The sequence below is a fragment of the Prionailurus bengalensis genome, chromosome A3 (assembly GCF_016509475.1).
Source record: "Prionailurus bengalensis isolate Pbe53 chromosome A3, Fcat_Pben_1.1_paternal_pri, whole genome shotgun sequence".
Classification (NCBI taxonomy): Eukaryota; Metazoa; Chordata; class Mammalia; order Carnivora; family Felidae; genus Prionailurus; species Prionailurus bengalensis.
The window spans coordinates 31,529,468-31,550,623 of NC_057354.1; the positions used below are offsets into that span (position 1 = coordinate 31,529,468).

The 21,156-nt window shown below is 44.2% G+C and overlaps 1 protein-coding gene and 1 pseudogene across 1 annotated transcript in view; both read left to right on the forward strand.

Moving 5' to 3' along the window:
- Positions 1-21,156, forward strand: part of CDS2 (CDP-diacylglycerol synthase 2) — a 56,511-nt gene continuing 35,355 nt past the window's right edge. Inside the window, exon 1 of the mRNA XM_043602833.1 lies at positions 1-357. Coding sequence (XP_043458768.1) covers positions 301-357 — 57 coding nt within the window. The 5' untranslated portion in view covers positions 1-300. The remainder of the gene's footprint in view (positions 358-21,156) is intronic.
- Positions 14,601-15,490, forward strand: LOC122496542 (annotated as a pseudogene).

Sequence of the window (21,156 nt, forward strand, 5' to 3'; positions counted from 1 at the left end):
GGGTCTCTGGGGCCGTGATGGCGGCTGTGCGCGTGCGCGATCGCTCCAGGGCCGCCCTCTCGAGAGGAGCTAGCGGGCGGGTGGTGGAGCAAGCTGACCGTGCTTCGCCTGGGTGAAAGGGCGGCGGCAGCACTGGGCGGGGCAGAGTTCCACGGCGGGCGGCCGGGCTGCGGTGGGTCCTGCAAGCGGCTCAGGCGGGGCGGGGCCGGCCCAGCGGAGTCCGCGCGCGCCCGCACTGAGCTGCCCGCTCCGGCGGCTGCGCTGCTCGCCTGCTGCGGCGTCGCGCCGGGGTCTCCAAGCATGACCGAGCTGAGGCAGAGAGCGGTCCGCGAACCGGACGCACCGCCAGAGGACAAGGTAGCGGCGTCGTCGGAGTGGGCGCGGATGGGCAGCGGCGTTCCCCGCAGGTTCGCGGGGCGGGGGTGCGCGCTGGGGGTCGTCTGGTTCTCTGACCCTTTGTCGTGGCCCACTGCGGCCCCGGGCCTGGGTAGCGCCCAGGGTCTTTGGGTGGGGGCCCCGGCGGAGCGCGCATCAGGGGGCGGAAGGTCCGGGCCCCGGGATCTGGTTGCGGGGTGGCATCTCCCGGGCGCAGGAGGGAGCGCGCGGGAGGTTGCGCGCGGCCACCTGCCTCGCAGGGTTGGTTGGTGTCCCCTTCCATTCTCTCACCTCCCCGAGGCCTTCCTGGTGTGGAGACGTCAAGACCCCGTAAAGCCTTCTTTGGCAGGAGACTCCCCTGAGTTCGTCTGAGGCTCTCTGCTCTCCTTTAAAATGTTATTTGGGCAGGGAGGCGGCTATCAAGACAAGGCCATGGGCTTTGCTTCTTAGGAGATTTAAATCCTTTCTTGAAAGTTGAATCCCGTGGCTTTCAATTAAGCAGAGAAGTCTCTTGACTCACGTCGTCAGCAGGTGATGGAAGGTATACTCCCCGTATATCTTCCTTCCTTCGAGAGTGAGCATTGATGGGTTAGAGCAGGAAGGTAAAAAGAGGCCATCTTGGTGGGGATGCAGCTGGTTGGGGGGTGAGGGATGAGGGGAGTCGACACCTCCGACTGAAGTGCAAGATTTGTGTAGGGGAGCTGAGGAAGGTGGAGAGTGGTTTGTTCTGTGGAGGTGGAATGACAGCCTAAGGATTGGGACTTCGCGGTAGTATTTCAAGCTTCAGGAGCAGTGTATTTGGTAAATTCATCTGCCAGTGATGTGTAGAATGGACTGAGGGAGCCTGGGCCGGAATCGAAGACACTGGTTAACTTGGAGGTTGTCAGTGTGTGACCTGCACATGTTTGCTTTGGTTGACGTGCTATTTTAAAAACCAGAAGGTTTCTCCCAACTGTCTGAACTTCGGGCCTGTGTGGGGAGTTGGAGGGTCTGCCGTCATATTCCCACCTGATTAACGGGCTGGAGCTGAGGAACAGCAGTTCCCACCAATCCCTGTTGCCCTACACCAGGCCTACAGCACCCACTTATGTATGTTGCTTGCATGGTAACTGGAGGAAAGGGGCATTAGGGAGACGCCAGGAAGGAGGAAGAAAACACAAGATTTGGTGACAGTGTCAACAGAGCAGTTACACTAGGAGCAGTGTTTTGGGTGAAAGATAATAGGGTGTTAAACAAGTTTTTTGTTCTTGACAGTGGATCGTCCAAGGGCAAATTTTGGAGAAAATTTAGAGCTTCAGCGGAAGTTTAGGAGTCACTTGCAGGGAAACGGTACTTTGAAGTCTCTTTATCTTCCTATTAAATGTTCTGGTTGGGCCTAAAAGAGCTCTGTGCTACCCTGCATGTACTAGTTGGTGAATATTCAAATGTTTGTAGGTGTGTAGCCCTGTTTAAGGGTGAGAGATCAGACCTCATGTTAATGGGACTTTGTGGCCTAAAAGGTGGGAAGAGAGGGAGATAAAAAGAAGGCATGATAGCCAGTGGGCTATAATTTTTGAAAAGCTATTTGTAATAGACGTACTTACTGGTGAAAACAAAACCGCCTACCCACGACCCTTGGGATTATGAGGTGAAAGTTTTTAGCCTCCCCACCCAACTCCTTGGGTCCACCTCCCAGAGAAAAAGTGCCGGTTGAGTCTTAATTACTTTCTCCTTCCTTGTTTTTAGGTAGGGAGGACAGGAGGAGCTGTCCAGCTAAAGATACCTTAAATTTTCACAGCTGCACTTAAGCCACTTACACAATGACAATGCCTGGGGTGGTGAGCTCCACTAAGTGCTTGTTCCTAAATCACAGAGGCTACTGCATTCAGTTAAAAGCTGATTGATGTAGTCCATTAGTCCAGAACAGGGCACTCAGCTCCTCACCCAGTCGCTCAGTATTTCTGAACTATCACGTATGGTATTTTTAATAATAAAGGTACAGTTTAACAACCGTGAAATGTTTTCTTTGCCTTTGATGAATGCATATAGTAGAGTCTTTAATAATATTTACTCTATTTCAGAGTTTGAAACACCTATTTCCGTGACTTTGGCTTTGTTGATATTCTTGTGTTAAAACAAAATTAGAAGTAATAAAACAAGTATATCTCTTTAAAAAAAAATGAATTGTGAAATGAGGACTTTCTTATTTCATGGTAGAAGAATCCAGAAAATAATACCAGGTCAATTCATTAAAAGAACTGGAACAAATTTAAAAGGCTCTTTAAAATGTTCCAGTTGCTTAACGGTTGTGGCAAAATTGTTTTGTAAATAAGCAATCATTAGTTTCAAAATAATCTGGAGAATGTGTTTATTAGAAGTCAGAAGGTATTTTGTTATATTTAGCATCCTAGAATGGAATTTTCAAAGCCAATTGCTAATAAAGGAAATGTTTTCCTCTGGGAGCCGTGCTTATAATTTTAAAGTCCCCAAAGCACAGTATTGTTGCCAAATTTAAGAAACTTGGAATTTAAGCTTTGGGAATGATCCTCTTTCCGCCCAACCACGTTTTTCCAATGGAGGTTAGAAAAGAAAAGGATGAAACGTGGGCCAAAAGATTGGCATCTTAAAATTTATGTTTGGGTTGACATTTCAGGAGACTTTGTTTTGAAGGTTAGAGTGAAGGCTGCTGTATTTAGGTGCTAGAGTGCTACTTAAATTAGAGCTTTATTTGTTTCAAAGCTTCCTTTGATGGATGAAACCAGAATGGGGAGGAAATAGTGACATCATTTGGAAAGGGGCTGTGCCACTTTGAGCACAGCAGGGTAACTCTGAGCAAGGCACTTGTATAAACACCTCAGTTTGTCCATTCCTAAAATGGGGGTGATAAAATTAGTATGTGCTTCATAGGATATTCCTGTGGATTAAATGAATATGCATGTTACGTAGGGCAGGGCAGGAATTGTCACATTGTGATAATGGGTTAGCTAATGTCTTTGGCTAAAATACAGTTTTATAGAAAAAATAATCTTCACCTTCCACTCTTGTAAGATAATTAAATCATCAAGTTATGAGTTTTTGGAGTAGTCTTTCCCTATTCATCACTTTTTAAGGAAAGTGTTACAGATAGGGCTTGGCCTTCCTTGACCTATCTTTTGACTTCATTTTCTTGCTGAATTTTTCAGTGCTCAGAAACACAGGCTGTAGAAGCAGCATCGCTATATGCAGTTATCTTCCCTTTACTGCACTAACTATAATATGTTTTAGGACAGTGGTTAGTAATTAAAAATGTTTTTCTGATTTTTAAAAAAATGTTTATTTATTTTGAGAGAGAGCGCACGCAAGCGCCCTTGAGTGGGGGTGGGGGTGAAGGAAGGAGGGTCAGAGAGAGGGAGAGAGAGAGAATCCCAAGCAGGCTCTGCGTTGTCAGCACAGTTCCTGATACTGGGCTCGATCCTACAAACCGTGAGATCGTGACCTGAACAAAATCAAGAGTCAGATGCTTAGCTGGCATGCAGGCTCCCCTGTTTTTCTGATTTTTAAGAGTGAACTACTGAAATAACATCTTATTTTAAGAGCTATAAAACTACAGATGTAGGAGAAATGCTGTATTTCAACTTTTTTTTTTTAACATTGAGAAATACTTTGGTATTGAAAAAATCAGTAAACTTTAACTATGGTTCTTCTTTTTTTGTTTTTTTTACGTTCATTTCTGAGAGAGACAGAGAGCACAAGTGGGGGAGGGGCAGAGAGGGAAGGAGACACAGAACCTAAGCAGGTTCCAGGCTCTGAGCTGTCAGCACAGAGCCCAATGCGGGGCTTGAACTCACAAGCCGTGAGATCACGACCTGAGCCGAAGTCAGACACTTAACTGACTAAGCCACCAAGGTGCCCCTCGACTATGGCTCTTAAACAGGGAGAGAAGGTGCAAGATTTGTCATATAACCTGCCATTTTAAGTTTCTTATTTATGTTGATCAAACTGTAATTTTAAAAGCTCAATTACCTCCCATTTTATGACTACTCAATATTAATTTTTTTAAAAAGCTAATTTTGAGGCACTTAGCTGGCTCAGTAGGTAGAGCGTGTGACTCTTGATCTCAGAGTTGTTAAGTTTGAGCCCTACTCTTGGTGTAGAAATTTACTTAAAATCTTTTTTTGTTCAAAAAGCTAATTTTGGGGGCACCTGGGTGGCTCAGTCGGTTAAGTGTCTGACTTTGGCTCAGGTCATGATCTCACCATTGGTGGGATCGAGCCCCAAGTCGGGCTCTGTGCTGACAGCTCAGATCCTGGACCCTGCTTTGGATTCTCTCGCTGCTCCTCCCCCACTCACACTCTGTCTCTCTCTCTGCTCCTCCCCCACTCACGCTCTGTCTCTCTCTCTCAAAAATAAACATTTAAAAAAAATAGCTAATTTTGTTTGAAATGTTTTGTGTTTGCACACATTTGTGATATTTCATTAGAAGAATTTATATCTTTTAAAAAGTTTAAATTATTCTCATTGGGTATTAGAACTAGAAGGATCTTAGGGGTCATTATTTTATACAAGAGGATACCACATCCCAGGGGGTTTACTTGCTGAAGAGCACACTGCTCGTTAGAGGCAGAATGGGTCCTAGTATAAAGGTTTTCTAATTTCTGTTTTTTTCTCATGTTGCATATGCTGCCTTCACAGGTATAGACTTAATTTACAGACTTTAAAAGCTCCAGTACAGATTGGCTTTGATATAAAACATGCCCAGATATCACCTGTTTTTCTTATGTGGCTATAAAAATCAGAAAAATAGCAACATTTTTCAATGTGTGTGTGTATATGTATATATATGTGTGAAAATTCTCAAATGTGGAGATTCTGAGGGAAAAAAATTGGCAGAAAAAGTTGATTAGGCCTAGTTTTCCCCGTTACTGGATGACTGGTGATTTCTAGATTTTGAAGCCCATCCTTTGGGGGAGCCATTTGGGTATCCTTGGAAGGAGCTCCCGGCATGGTGCGGGCTTGTCTCTCTGAGCTGTCTATGAGCCTGCTTTCCGGATGATGACTCATAGTATCGGAACTGTCTGTTCCAGCAGTAATCAGTCACTCAGTATTCAACATACCTTCTCCTTAGAACATCCCCTGAATCCAGGGTCTGCTGTGTTCAGTCTTTGTTGTCTCTGAGGGAGGAGGGCTGGTGTCTGTGTTTGTGAAGAAAATGTTCAGGATTTTATACCGGTTTGGGCTCCAAATATTTGGAGAAATCTAACTTTGCCCCTAAATGAATCTTGTAACTAATTTCACAGTTGCAAAAGGTTGCAAATGATCCTCCTTTAAACTGTTTGAAAGAATGTGAGCATCAATACAGTAGCCCCCCACCCCCCATCTGCAGGGGACGTGTTTCAGGACCCTAGTGGATGCCCACAACTACAGATCTCACCGAACCCTGTATATACTGTGTTTTTTACTATACGTACATACCTATGCTAAAGCTTAATTTGTACATTAGGTGCAGTAAGAGATTAACAACAGTGTTAAAATAGAATAATTATAGCCATGTACTATAATAAAAGTTACATGTGTTCTTTCTCTCAAAATACTGTTCTGTACTTGCCCTTCTTGTGACAATGTGAGATGATAAAACGTCAACATGATGAGGTGCAGTGAGGTAAATGATGTAGGCACTGTGACTTGGCAGTTGGCTACTGTTGACCTTTTGACGATACCTCAGGAGGATCGCCTGCTTCCAGACCCTGGTTGACTGCCGTTAACTGGGACCTCGGAAGGCAAAACTGCAGACTAGGGGCTACCGTGTTTCTGATTTGTGCGCCCTTCCATCCGTTCTCGGATCCACCCAGGTGGAGTATGTTGAACTTGTTTGCAGACTTGCAGAGTAACTCTCCTGCACACAGCTTCTTGTTCCCTGTGCTCTGACAGCCTCCCTGACTTTCCTGACTGGTGCTGGAGGCTGCTGGGTGTGAGAAAGCATGGCCTTTCATGTGCTGTACTGCCTCTGGTTTGTGAAAGAGACATAGAGACCCTGACTCTTGACTGGTATTTTTGCCAGGGTCTTTTTGGAAAAATACAAATTTGTTCCCGACATTGGGCAGAGTTCTTGACTTCCAAGCCTTGTCTCGTGGTGGTGCAGTGCCAGTGATGGTAGGCTGGTTCCACTAGGCAGCTCGCCCTGCTGGTCCCTGATCTTTGTTCTTCTGCTGTTTGCCCCAGCAGTGGGGATGGCATAGGGCCCATTCAGTTGAGTGACCTTTTCAAGACCTTATTGTGTCATTTTGACTGGACAGTGCATGGTTCAGAATTCAAAAGGTGCAAAGGGTACACTTGGAGCTTCGCTCCTACCCAGTTCTCCGCAGAGGCAGCCTCTCAAGCCAGGTTGTGGGGCTCCTGAATGCCTGCTGTTGGTGCGGGACCTGAGAGGTCTTTCCAAAGTCGGATGTCCTTTGTATTAGTGTCACCACAGGGCCAGACTGGGGCTTCTCTGGAGACTCCGCTGTGTTTTTTTTTGTTTTGTTTTGTTTTGTTTTGTTTTTTTTTTGGGACAGAGAGAGACAGAGCATGAACGGGCGAGGGGCAGAGAGAGAGGGAGACACAGAATCGGAAACAGGCTCCAGGCTCCGAGCCATCAGCCCAGAGCCTGACGCGGGGCTCGAACTCACGGACCGCGAGATCGTGACCTGGCTGAAGTCGGACGCTTAACCGACTGCGCCACCCAGGCGCCCCTTCGCTGTGTTTTTGAAAGAGCCCTTGAGACTAGGATTTCCTGACAATGCTCTCTGCTCCTGGGTCTCTGATGTTGAGAGGATCTCTGTCATTGACCCCAGATTCCTCAGTGGGTGATTCTCAGAGCCTCCTCCCCACAATCTGTGTCCTGCTAGTCCTGGTGGTTCCAGTGGCTTGGAGGACATTCCCCAGTGCATATCCCTTAATCAGTGACTATCTCAAATCTGACTTGTCTTGTTCTAGACATTGAGCCTCTTTCTGTCTCCTGTGCAAGTAGAATCCTATCTCTGAGTTGCTCCAGCTTAAAATCCGTTGGTCCCAGTGTCTCTGCTCCCTCACCGCATCTAGGTCACAGGTTCTACCCAGGTGTTACCCAGATTCCTTACCTGTTGCTCTTGTGTATTTCACATAGTTCAGCAGTATTGTGAACCCTTCTAATTGAGCTCCGTTCTTTCAGAATTTGCATGGTCGGTTCTAGTCCATCTGTCCTTTCTGTCCTCTGACAGCTCTGAAACCATCCTGTAAATTACAGGGGAAAAAAGAATTCTGGCCCCTTTTTCAGATCTCTTAAACTTGGTCCTTCATAGCCTTCTCTCTTAACTGGTCCCTCCTCTTGCTTGGTGACCCTGTGGTATCAGTCTTGGCTCTTGCTGTCTCCAACCCCTGAATTGTGCTCTTTCTCTACACTCTACCTATTTAAATCTTATTTTCTCAAAATCCATTTTGGATCTTCTCCATCTCAATACTTTACCAGGCATATATTTATTGTAGAAATCACAGAAATGTATACATAGGAGAACAAAATCCATCTGTAATCCTGTAATGCAGAGAAACAACCATTGTTCAAATGCATGTTGCTACACATGTCTGTAATTGTAGTTACCATGTATGATCTGATAGCTTCCTTTTTTATGCTGTCAGAAGCATTTTCCCACATCGTTAAGGTTCATTAAGTTCTTTGTAAACAATATATCAAACTTTTTCTCATTATGAAAGAAACAGATGGAAATAAAAGATATTCATTGTAGAAGCACCAAAAAGAAAAGAAATCACCTTCAGCCTGCCATTCAGAGATAACCAACCACTGTTGGTGTTTTGGTGTATAGCCTTTCTTTTTATACACATTGCACCTTCCTGTATTATATATACTACTGTTTTATAACTCTGTTTTACTTAAGAATATGCCGTAAACATTGTTCAAGTCTTTAAACAATGAACCAGTGTCCTTTCTTTGGCCATGTGTCATTTCATTGTGTGGCTGTACCTTAACTTATCGAACCAATCAGGCTCTTAAGTTGTTTTAAGTGTTTTTGCTATTGTAAGCATGCTGCAGGAAGTACCCTTGTTAAAACAAAACAACACAAAAAACCCTTTCTGCACTTGCATAAAACCCTTTCTGCACTTAGATAAGTTCTATGTTTAGAACTGCTGATTCAAAAAGGGATGTACGTTGTCTAAGCTTTTGACACAATTAATATGTTTCCTTCCTGCAGTAAATTTGTAGCACCCTAACTTCATGAGAGTGTCTATCTCTGTGGTCTCTCCTCTCCCACAGAGACGTATGGAGTATTTATTTGTTTCCTGATCTTAGAAGAGGCATTATAACCTAGTGATTATAAGCACTGACTCCTAGTTGGACTGCTTGGTTTATAACTTGGCTCCCCCAATAATTTGCCTCAGTTTTCTCATCTGGATAATGGGGCTTAGAATGGGGTTTGAGGCATTATCATGCTTCTCCCATAGGAACTGTACCTTAGAGTAACCAAATAGTTGATTAGAAGTTTCTCTTTACAGCACCCCCCCCTCCCCCCGGTGGCTCAGTTAAGCCTCTGACTTGGCTCAGGTCATGATCTCATTGCTTTGTGAGTTGAAGCCCTGTGTCAGGCTCTGTGCTGACAGCTCAGAGCCTAGAGCCTGCTTCAGATTCTGTCTTCCTCTCTCTGTGCCCCTTCCCTGTTGGCGCGTGCTCTCTCTCAAAAATAAATAAGCATTAAAAAAAAAGTTTCTTTTTATAGGGTAAATAAATGGAAAAGGAGTTATAGAATATTAATATATTCAACTCCCCATTGAATTGATAGAATGAGACCATAACCATCCATGCTGCTACCATGACAGAGACAGCCAGACACTGTGGATCTCCTGATGGAAGTACACAGTACTACTGTTGGAGGAATCTTGTCCAAAAATCATACCTGAGCCTGATCAAGACTTTAGTTCTAAGTGCTAGTTGACAGGAAATTCAAAGGACAGGAGAACACGTTGAAAAACACCACTGGACAAATGACCTGGTTACTTTAAAAAATACATGGCAAGAGACATCTTGACCCACTTAAAAAAAGGGTGTGTGTGTGTGAGCAATAGATATGATATTAAAAGACTTAAGGCATGTTAATGATTTCTGGACCTCATTTGGATCTTGATTTAATGAAACTGCTATGAAAAGAAAAGAATTGAAAATTTTGTGTAAATTTGAATATTGGAGATTTAATATAAAGGAATTATGAATTTTTATAGGCATGATAATTGTATAGTGATATTTAAAAGTCCCTAATGAAAACACAAACTATAAAAGAAACAATCTATAAATAGAGCTACCTTAAAATTAAGAACTTCTGTTTATTAAACTAAATGAAAAGGAAGTCTACAGATGAGAAGATATTTATAAAAAAAAATACTTGACACAAGACTCATATCCAGAATCTACATAAATAATTTCAACAAAATGAACATGTAAAAAAGACAACTCAGTTTTAAAAAGGCTCTTTAGACGGTCAATAAATATATGAAAATGTGCCCAACATCATTAGCCACAATGAGATTTCCACTGCACACCCACCAGCATGGCTGGGATTAAGAAGACTGAAAATACTAAGGGACGGCACATACGTGGAGTTCATATACTGTTTGGGATAGTATAAACTGGTACAATTACTCTGGGAAACTGTTTGGCAGATACTTACTAATGCCTATTTTATACACAAATCTTACGACCTAGGATAGATCCTAGGTGATTACCTGGTAGAAATCTGTATATAATGTTCACTAAAAGATAAGTTCTAGAATAGTGAAAGCAGTGTTCTTGGTAGTAGCCCCAGCCTGCAAACCACCCAAATTGGGAATAATGCTGCCATAAACATGGGTGTACAAGTATCTGTTGGGATCTCTGCTTTCAGTTATTTTGGGCAGAGACCCCAAAGTGGAATTGCCGGATCATACTGTAATTCTGTGTTTAATATTTTTAGGAACCGCCACATTGGTGTATTCTTGTATTTTAGGGATTTCTGTTTTAATTTCCAATAATGGCAAATATTGATGCATATAACCTACATAGAGAACTATTGAGGTCCTCAGTAATTAAGAGTGTAAAGAGGTCTTGAGAATTAAAAAAAAGCAAAAAAAATCAAGAACTGCAGCTTTAATGAACTGCATTATTACTCACCAAGGAAGAGAAGGATTGAAGCAGTCTTTGCTAATGGATGTAGATGAGGTGGGTGACATTCTCCTTTGCCCTCCAGTGTCCCAGTTTGGAGGATACGTTATATGGTCACCCTAATGACAGGATCCATTATTAGGTGGATGGTCAAACTGGGGAACCCACTCACCTTTGCCTGGTGTTGTAGCAGAGCTTCCTAAACTGGCCAGCTTTCATCTTCTTGTGGACCGTGCTTTAGGATGAAAAAACTACAGAATGTAGCTACATTACGTTCCTGGTTGTTACATTAAAAATTTCTTTGTATGATGCTGTAAGACATCATGTCATTTTTTTTTTCTAAAGGAAAACCTCTTATATATTCACAAAGCATATGTTGCCAGTGCGACTCTCAAAATTCCAGTAATTCTGGAGACTGTACATTCCTTTTGAATTTTGACTAATGACTTGAAATTTATCTAATGATTCTGACGTCCTCCCAGTGTTATTTGGAATGTAACTTGAAAATTTTCCCATGCATTGTTTTGTTAAAAATGCAAAATCGGGGCACCTGGGTGGCTCAGTCAGTTAAGCTTCCTACTTCAGCTCAGGTCATGATCTTGCAGTTCGTGGGTTTGGGCCCCATGTTCGGCTCTGTGCTGACAGCTCAGAGCCTGGAGCCTCCTTTGGATTCTGTGTCTCCCTCTCTCTCTCTGCCCCTCTCCTGCTTGTGCACTCTCTCTCTCTCTCTCTCCCTCTCTCTCAAGAATAAACATTAAAAATATTTTTTTAAATGCCAAATGGATTTTTGAGACATAAATATACATTTGTTTCTTACATAAACATTGACTGAAAACCTCATGTTGAAGATCATGTGCATTGTTTGAAGTTTGCATATTAACAATCTGTGCCTATGTTCCCAGGCAAACACGAACTGGGGAGGGTTCTCAGGGTGTGCTTACTTAATACAGTCTCTTCTTCCGGCCTGCAGAACACCTCACTTCCTCCCAAGGCAGGCGGCACCAAGCCCATCCAGTTGCTAGTCCTTCTATGCAGCCCAGAGTTCTGTGTCACCATTTGATGTCCAGTGGTCTCACTGGGTCTGGTGACTACGAACTAAAAGTTATCTTCCATCCTTCTCTTCTTCAAGGACAGTTGGGACAGGAGGAAGGAGGCAGGATAATCCAAATAAGTTTTCCCATTTGGACAAGGAGAGGATGAGGAAGACACATAGCAATGTCTTGGCTCACCTCTCTCCAGACTGGGAATTTGTCTGAGACTCTGTTGTGCTTAGATGGGGCCTGTTGCGCGATAGACTTCATTTTAGGTTGAGCGGTTAGGGAGTGGGACCTCCTAAATGCCATCCACCATCCCATATGTCAGATCTCAATCCAGAACCCTCCAGGGTGGTGGAGGGCAGAGGGGTTCTACTTTCTCTGCAGCCTTCCGAAGTGTATACTCTTGTCTACACTTTGTTTCATTTCCTCCATCTTAGTTCTTCAGTCTACCTTGTTATCCAGAAATTTGTTAAAATCTCATATCCATGGATGGTCCCAGTTCCCTACTATTTCTGCCTAAAAGGCCATGGTTTTATTCCTTACTGTGCTTAATGACATTCATTTCAGTGGGATATTGAGGTCAAAAGGCATGCGCTCTGTCTGCTTTTACCAACAGGAAGTTTTCAGTTTTGAGAGACTGAGTTGATCTTACATTAGAAGCAGGCTGTTGCAACCCTTTGTTGTTCTGTGTTGGGGGCGAAGGATAAAAATGGTTGCTCTTGACTGATGACACCTGTGAATTCCGGGCTTCTGCTCTTGACATTAAGAAGGGCAAGAGCTGACGAGCGACCCTAGGAAGGGCCTGTGTTTGACTGGAGTTGGCTGGTGGAGGAGATGAGACTGGGCAGGGGACCAAGGAAGAGTCAGGAGAGAGGTGTGCTACCAGATCCTGAAAGAACAAGTTTTTGAGAAAAAAGAAACACAGCTTTTCAAGTAGATCAAGTAGAATGAGTAGTAGACAAGGTTTTACCTTGCCACCATTGTTTCCCACAATGGTCCAAAAATCCTTTCATGGAAGATGGTATCTCAGAAGGTGATGGGGCCTAAATTTTTCTGAACTGCAAACTTGTATACATGTATACAAATATAAAAGCTTTATACGTGGCCCATTTAATGGATTTTGTTAAACTCTTATAATATTTATTAGCTTCTATTATCTTATGAAATAACCAGTACTGTGTGTGTTTATAACCTATTTCTTTAAGCATTACCAGAAAGTCTCTGGCTTCTGTACCAAAAAGTAGTTGCTGCCCTGTTAAGCTACATGTGACTGAAAACCAAAAATGATAGTGGCTTAAACAAGACAGAAGTATAGATACACTTCTTCCTTACACAAAAGAAGTCTGGAGGTGGGCATTCCAGCAGCTTCACAGTGTCAAGGATTCAGGTTTCTTCTCATCTTGCTGTTTACCATCATGAGTCGGGTGACTTCTACCCCCTGGTACAGGATGGCTGCTGGAATTGCAGACATCACTTTCATATTCCAAGAGGAAGAAGGGAAGGAGAGAGTCCTTTCCTGTAAGGACTCTTTCTAGGAAATGCACTATTTCTGCATCTATCCCATTGGCCAGAACTCTCACATGTCCTTGTCTGGCTGCAAGGGAAGCTGGGAAATGCTCCCTCTTGGTGGTTGTGTGCTTGACTAAACCTTGGGGTTCCTATTACGATGGAAGGAAAGGAGAATGGATGTTGGGACAAACGGAGAACTGTGAGCACTTCCATGGGCCTGAAGATGCCTATGAAAAGTTGGCAGGCATTCTCCATAGCAGTGAAAAAGCAAAGCTGTGGGAAGACGAAGGTAGAGAGTAGAAAAGTCCAGTTTTGGTGGCTCAGGGTCTCCTCTGGTGGTGGTAGACAGCCGACTCACTGACAGCCAGGCAAGGAGAAAAGAGGGGCTGTTTCACAGGTGTGGGAATGGGAAAGAAGGGCCAGGGGATCAAGCACAAGGAGCTGCCTGCTGCTTAGTGGGAGAACCGTCCAGGCACAGGCCTTGGGGATCTATTGGTGAGTGGTCCATAAATGTCTGGCAAACAAGAGTAATATCCAGAAAACTCCCTGCATCCCAGTAGTTCCCAACTATGTCCAGCAACATTTTTCTAAAGGTAGAGAAAAAAAACCAGGCTCTCAGTTTCATACCCCTCCTCTAATTTATATCTTGTGATCTCTCTATAGGGCAGAGCAGTAAGTGTTACCTAAAATGACAATCTTCTTGTTCTTTTTTTAAGTTATCTCTATCCTCAACGTGAGGCTTGACCTCACGACCCCAGATCAAGAGTTGCATGCTCTACCGACTGAGCCAGCCAGGTGCCCCTAAAATGATGATCTTAATTCTTAAGAAATTGTACCTGTTCAAGATAGCCAGCGGTGGTGCTGCTTTAACAAGATGGTTTCAGATAAAAATGATTATCGCACATGTAGCCTCTTTCCACCAATGCAGCGGAAATGTATGTTCCCTAGATGTTGGAACAGTCAATTGCTGAAAATCCTGGCAGGGCTGTCTTGCTACCTGAAGGGCCTAACAAGCATGCCATGGTTAGGGTCTTAGTGCGACATGGCAGTTTTCTTTGGAGAAATGAATCAGTTACTAATAAGTTCAGTCTTCAAAATAATAATAGTCTTCTAAATAAGAGGTCATTGGTGGAAAAATAATCAGTTGAGAAGGGGTACCATTATGTCACATGTGTAAGCAGGCTCAGGGGGACTGACGAGCCAGCCTGCATTCTGATTGTCTGTAGCCAGTTTTTTCCAGGGGCTTACCTCCGAAGGCATAAATCATGAATCTCTTCTGTTCCCTTCCACTGTAGGTGTATAGTGTCCCATCCTACTCTGAGTATGAGGGTAGTTGTAGAAGCCCAAGGACATTCTTCCCTGGCTAGTTTAAATAGAATCTCCCACTACAATCTGCTCTGTGCCGTGTTGAGACTGATGTCTGTCATCTCCTATAGTGTTGGGCGAACAAGAGCCACATGGGCTTTGTTTTCTTACAGGGATGTCAGCCAGACTCTCAGTTTTCCAGAACAGTTGCCATTTCTATCTTCTGTCTGTTCCATAGAGTTCTCTGTACAGAGAATTTTCAGTTTTCACATAGTGGTCTGCTGAAAACATGCCATGGCAGAGTAGCTATTTTGAGCACTTCTGACAAAGGGCCATTTCTTCCAGAGATATTCGCCTTTCCTAGAGGCTTTTTATCAGACAGGTGGCATCTCATCGTTCTGCTTGAGGGTCCTGCTTGAGTCCTAGGAGAAATGGTTAGACATCCTGTTTCCTGGATCTCAGGAAGAATTATCTGGAGTGTTGGGTTTGGCATTCTAACACGACTCTTACATTTCTCATTGGTCTTAAAGTATCTAAAATAGGAGCTCTCTGTCTTCTCTGCACTGGGCACAGCTCTCCTGCCACAGCCCCTCGTCCCCTGAAAATGTACACCTGGGCAGAGTTTGTCTCCACCCCTTCTTTGTCAGGAGCACTTCTCAGCTGTTGAGCAGCGGTGTTAAAACCACTGAAAGTTGAGAGCCTTAGCAGCTTTGGCAGTCCCATGCCTTACTTATTCCCAGCCACAGCTTCCAAACCAGTGCCATTTCAAGGGACGTCCACACAGCAGCCAAGTTCATTGGGGCTGGGGCTGCCGCGGGAGGGGTGGCTGGCTCTGGGGCTGGAATTGGGACAGTGTTTGGTACTTCCATCGTTGGTTATGTCAGGAACCCTTCTCTGAAGCAACAGCTCTTCTTCTGTATCGTCCTGGGCTTTGCCTTCTTGGAGGCCATGGGGCTCTTTTTCCTGATGGTGGGCTTTCTCACCTCCTTTGCCGTGTGAAGTAGCTGTCTCCACCTCCCATAGATCTTTTTCCTGAGTCTCATCTGCCCTGTATGTTCCTTTTCCTATACCTCCCCAGGCAGCCTGTGGAAAATGGTTGGCTCAGGGTTTGACAGAAGAAAGACAAATAAATACTGTATTAATAAGATTTAAAAAAATGTCCAAAGTACGAGAATGAGCCACTATTTGAAGTTGAAAACAAAGACTTTTAGTGTCCAGGGGACCAAAAAGGGGATGGGAAACCAGGATGGTTTGAGATTTTTTCAGGGCTCCCCTTTTTTCCAGGGAAATTTGGCCTGGGATGTCCATCTTCATTCGTCACAGATCTCTCTTAGCTTTGATGAGTTCAGTATAGGTGATGTGGTTGTGGAAGCTGACCTCGGGGGCTGGTTGTTTTGGTTACTTTTGAAGAATCTCATGTTGCCTCCTATGGTCATCCGTGTGGGATTCTAGGGCTTGCTCATCATTCTGAAGTGTTCAGCACTGCCTGGGCGGGGGCGGAGGAAAGTCTTGTGGGGTGGTGACATTTGAGCTGGAGGAGCAGGAATGTGTCTGGAAAGATGGACCAAGAATGAGTCAGGGGTCCCAATGGGAAGGCCTTGAGGGCCAGACCAGAGAGTTTAGGGGGAAGCCAGTAGAGATGTCAGCACAGAGGAATTGAGAGGCTTAGATGTATCCATTTAGTACTTTTTTTTAAATTATGGAAGCAATACTTGTTTGGTGGAAAATGTGGAGGTGATGAGAAAATATTAAAAAATTTAAATTACCTTTAATTTTACTACCCAGAATGTAGCTGCTGCTAACATTTTTATCACGTCCTGCTAATCTTTTTTCTCTGGCTGCTTGGTGTTTTTCCCTATTTTCGTTAAGTAGATCATATAAATTGTTTCTTCTTATAATGGTGTGATGCACATCCTCGTGTAAATGATACATTTCTCCAGATACTCATTTTGGATATAGTTCTTATCAAGGAATGGCTAGATCAGAGGAGATGTGAATCATTTAAAGGCTCTTAATACGTCTTTCCAAATTGCCTTTCAGAAAGGTGGTACTAATTTATATTTGTGTGAGCCCTATGTGAGTGTACTGGTTTTCTCCAAGCCTCGTTCACAGTGAATATTCTCTTTATCTATTTATTCACCCTGATGTGAGAAGATGGCTTCTATGGCCATTTTCTTTTTTAAGTCATTGATTATTAGTGAGGTTAAATAAGTATACAGGTTATTTGTATTTGGCAAATTGTCTCTCCTGATTTTTTTCTGTTGGCATGGCCGTATTATAAGAGGTTTTTTTTTTAATAGTTAAGGGAGCTGAAAGAGCTAAAGTGATATTGTTCCTAAAGGATTTTTTTTTTTTTTACAATGATGATTTGTTTTTCATAGACATGGTGCAGTGATCACCTGGCAGGTGTTTGAGGGCCAGGGGGCGCTGTTCAGTAGGGCTGTGATGTTATTATACGGCCTGACTGATCATGCAGCGACCAGCTGGCCACTTGTATGTATATCTAAAGGCAGGCTTCCTGGATTATAAGTATTGGTTGCAGGATGCCTGGGTGGCTCAGTTGGTTAAGTGTCTGATTCTTGATTTCGGCTCAGGTCATGATCTCACAGTTCGTGGAATCAAGCCCTGCATCCGGCTCTGTACTGACAGCGTGGAGCCTGCTTGGGACTCTCTCTCTCCCACTCTCTCTGCCCCTCCCCTGCTCACACACACGCACTCTCTCTCCCTCTCTCAAAATAAATAAATAAACTTAAAAAAAAAAAGTATCGGCTCCGATTTTACAAGGATGAGCTAAAAGGCCCGAAATTCAAGTGAGAATTTGAACCCAGGGAGGCTGAATCTGAGTTCCATGCACTTTGTTTTGCCATTCTGCCTTCCTGGCCTCCTGGTCTCCCCAGTCATTTTCTTCCATGGTTTGGCCAAATTGGCCCTAACACAGGAAGACCTGTGAGTGTCTCAGCATTGGCCAACAGGGCCCCACGGGGGTGGGAGAGTACTTGCCTCACTCTGCAACAGTCTTGGAGAGAGGAAGTGGGGGCAGTGGCCCCAGAGTTCCTTGGGGCCTGCATGCTGGAAGCAGGGGCATCTCAGCACAGGCCCTGCAGGCTGCAAGGAGGCTCGAGGCTACAGCAATGTGAAGCACACGTGGCATAGAGCCCTCATCCCCTGATGCCCACCTCAGCCCCAGCTCCTCTGTGGCACCCTCTCTATTCCTGCACCCCATTTCTTCATCTTCCTTCCTTCTCCAGTCTCCTATGGAGATTGTTCAAATTCTGGGTAGGTGCTGTCTCATCAGCAAAGAAAGTCTCTGGAGTTGGACTCCTTGTCTTAGATTTGTGCAGGTCCCATGAGATTCAGTAAAGGCATGTTGATCTGTCATGATGTTCCTGGCAGGGAGGCAAAACTGACTGTCCCTGGGAGAAGAAAGCTTGAGAGCACAGCTCTCCTGCTGACTTGGTCATAAGCTCCTTGGTTGCTGTCAGACTTAGCTGTCCCTAGCACATATGGTTGTCAGAAGGTGGAGTGGTGTTAAGTCAGCTGTGAAGATTAGCAGCTGGCCAGGCAGTGAGAACCAGGGCTCTGGTTGCAGGAAGAATTTGTTGAGCGTAGTGACTAGAGTTGTTGTAGAGCAAAAAGAAAATATTGGCATGTCAGGATTTATTTCTAATACTGAAGTGCCACATTATGTTAACATGACATGTACCCCTTTCAGGAGTAGCTTGACTTCTGGCGCCATATTTGATTTTATTTTTTGCTAGTTGTGATCCACTGAACTGATTTTAAGACCCAGTAAGTTTCAATCCACAGTCTGAAAAACACCTATCTTATTTTATCTCCCCAATACCCCTGAGACAAGAATTGTTTCTTTCTTATAGGTGAAAAAGCTGAGGTCCAGAAGGTGACGTTATTTCTTCTAAGATCACACAGCGTATACTGGTTCCCCCTTTCCCCATGCCTCTGAGATCTCTTCTTGAGATAGACTTGTTTCTTTGGAAAGTCGGTTGCAGCCTTTTTGTTTTTGTCTAGTTTATCACTCCCTCTTACTTGTGTTTACAGGATTGATATTCATTATTAATGTAGCCTTAGTGAATTCCAGTATTCTTAAGTACCGCAAATGTTTTTGTGAATATGAATGGTATACATTTGCTCACTGTTTTGGAGGTTGTGTGGTTTGGAGGCTCTCATGGCATTCATCCTCTGCCTCCCCCTAGTAGAATGAAACTCTGCTGGTGTATAGATAGCATGCAGGAATGACAGATGAATTGGACTGGGTGTAGACAGCTCCTCCCTGTCACCTGCCACAAAGCACTGTGCTGACCTGCATTTCCTTCTCTCTGTGTAGAAGCCTACAGATAGATAATTCTTCTCACCCCATGTCTCCCTCAGGCTGCAGGAAACTTACCTGCAGGGCCTAAGTGTCATGTGGTCTTGTCATTCTCAAGCCTTTCTGATTGAGAGATTATTGCTCCCAGCCACGACCTCTTGGAGTAAATGCTCTGAGAGCAGCAGGGGCTGGTGTCTAACAGCGCATGCCTAGAAGTCCTTGATTGGGCACTGAGCCTGAGGACCCTCTTGAGCTGTGAATTACTCACGCCCTGTGTCCATTCTCAGGTCAGGCCTAGTTCTAAGAACCTGGGCCATCTGAGTTCTCCATCCTTGATAGAGTTCTCTGGGAGAGAGGCAGCTTGGAAACACTCTCAAGACAGGTCTGCAGCTAGCCAGTGGCCTGATAATGAGGGAGGATACTCTGGGATTCAAACTTAAGCATGAAGCACGGGGTCTGTACTATTGGGGCAGGTGGCATCTTTATTCATTAGCCCCTGAGTCCTGCCCAGCCAGAAGAACAGTAGAGATTTCAGGTGTTGAAAACAACATAGCTGGCCCAAAAATGGAGTCACTTTCGCAAAGCATTACATCACCAAACTGAAACTTAGTTTTGGCTCTCGCAGAAATGGAATCTTAAACCAGTCAGAAGTCATCTGATAGCACCAGTTAGGTAATCTGCCTTATAGACCCCTGTTGTCCCCTAAAGGAAAACGATCTCACAGTAACCAATCTGCTTGGGCCTAGCGTGACTTCCTTATTCCTACTCCCTTCTGCCTATAAAAGTCTTTCATTTTGTACAGCTTGTCAGAGCTCCTTTCTGTCTTCTAGAGGGATGCCGCCCTATTCAAGAATCATTCAAAAAAGCCAATGAGAGCTTTAAAATTTACTCAGCTGAATTTTTTTTTTTTTTTTTTTTAACGAAGGAAACCTAGAATGATGCCCTGTTAAATAAGTGTCCTCCTTGCAGAAGTGCATAATAATCTTTGGGTAGAAGATTTACAGTCCTGAACATTAAAAGCCATTTTTTGTTGATGAAATAGGTACATTTTGGTTATTGAGAAGTTTCACTGTGGATTCGCAGATTTCTCCTTAATGCCAGATTACTGAGGTGTTAGAGTTTATTCATCAAACCTCAACTGTCAGCTGAGACAGAATTGGGTGGGCACAAGAGCCAGCCTGTCCACAGTGCAGAGACTGGAGTGGCCGCCACAGCTGCACCTGTTGCAAAGATGGTGAGTGATTTTCTTGGTTGTTGCATCTGTCTGGGGCAACAACAAGTTGGACAGGGGCTTAGCTTCTAGAAGCCCGAGCTGCAGGAAGCAGGTATTTCCCTTTTGCAAGATTGCTGGATAGGAAAGCAGTCAGTAGCTGCTGGAGATTCTTTTCTCATTCTCCTACCACCTTTATTCTCTTGGATGTTTGATGCCTCATCCTTAGGACATTCTTAAAAATTTCCCATTCCTTCTACTTAGGGAATGTGCAAATCTGGGGGAACACAGTGAGACAGGACCATTTCGTGCAGAGCAACTGGTTATGTGAGAAGTTATGCTTGCTGTTTTAACCTACAGAGTCAGAAACGGAGAACTGTTTAATTGTTCCTTAACTTGTCATCTTCCCACTCTTCCTCCCTTTCTGAAGAAACCTGTACTACTGGGGACCTCAGATATATCAGACAGTGTTGTAGGCCATGGGGATGTAGCAGTGAATAACGAACGTCCCTTCTTTTTTTTTTTTTTTTTAATGTTTATTTTAACTTTTGTTTTTTGGGGGGGGGAGAGTGAATGGGGGAAGGGCAGAGAGAGAGGGAGACAGGATTTGAAGCAGGCTCTGTGCTGAGAGCAGAGAGCCCTATGAGAGGCTCGAACCCATGAACGATGAGATCGTGACCTGAGCTGAAGTCGGAGGCTTAACCGATTGAGCCCCCCAGGCGCCCCCCAAAGTCCCTTCTACATGGAGTTTGTGCTCCAGTGGAGGCAGACAAATGTGTAATAATTTCAGGTGGTAGTAGTGTTATGAAGAACAAAGTGGGTGTTTTTTTAATATGAGGGTAGCATTTTGAAGTGTTAGTGTTGGAAGGGCCCTTCCACTAATTAGTCCGATCAGCTCAAAGGACAAATGTGTTCTTACTCTTCCTGGAGCATTTCCCATTGTTCAAGGGAAATGTGCACAGACCTACCTTTCGTAGGGCAGGTCTGAACCATTCAGGGCTCTAAAAGGTTTTACTCTGCCCACTTATTCATTATTCCTGGCAACATTATGACTGTCTGGAAATATAGCTCATTGCCACCCTGGGTTTTATGGGCGCCCCCTGGGGCCTTCCAGTCATTTTAACCTTTGGGAAGGATGAAAATGCAACCCTTTTAGTCACCAGTTGGATTTGTAGCGCTGTAGCTCTAGGGTGGTCTTCCCCAGAGAAATGCTGGCCTGCCATGATTCTAGGCTTTGTAGATAAAGGTTGATGCATTTGATTAAAATTCAGGAGTTTTT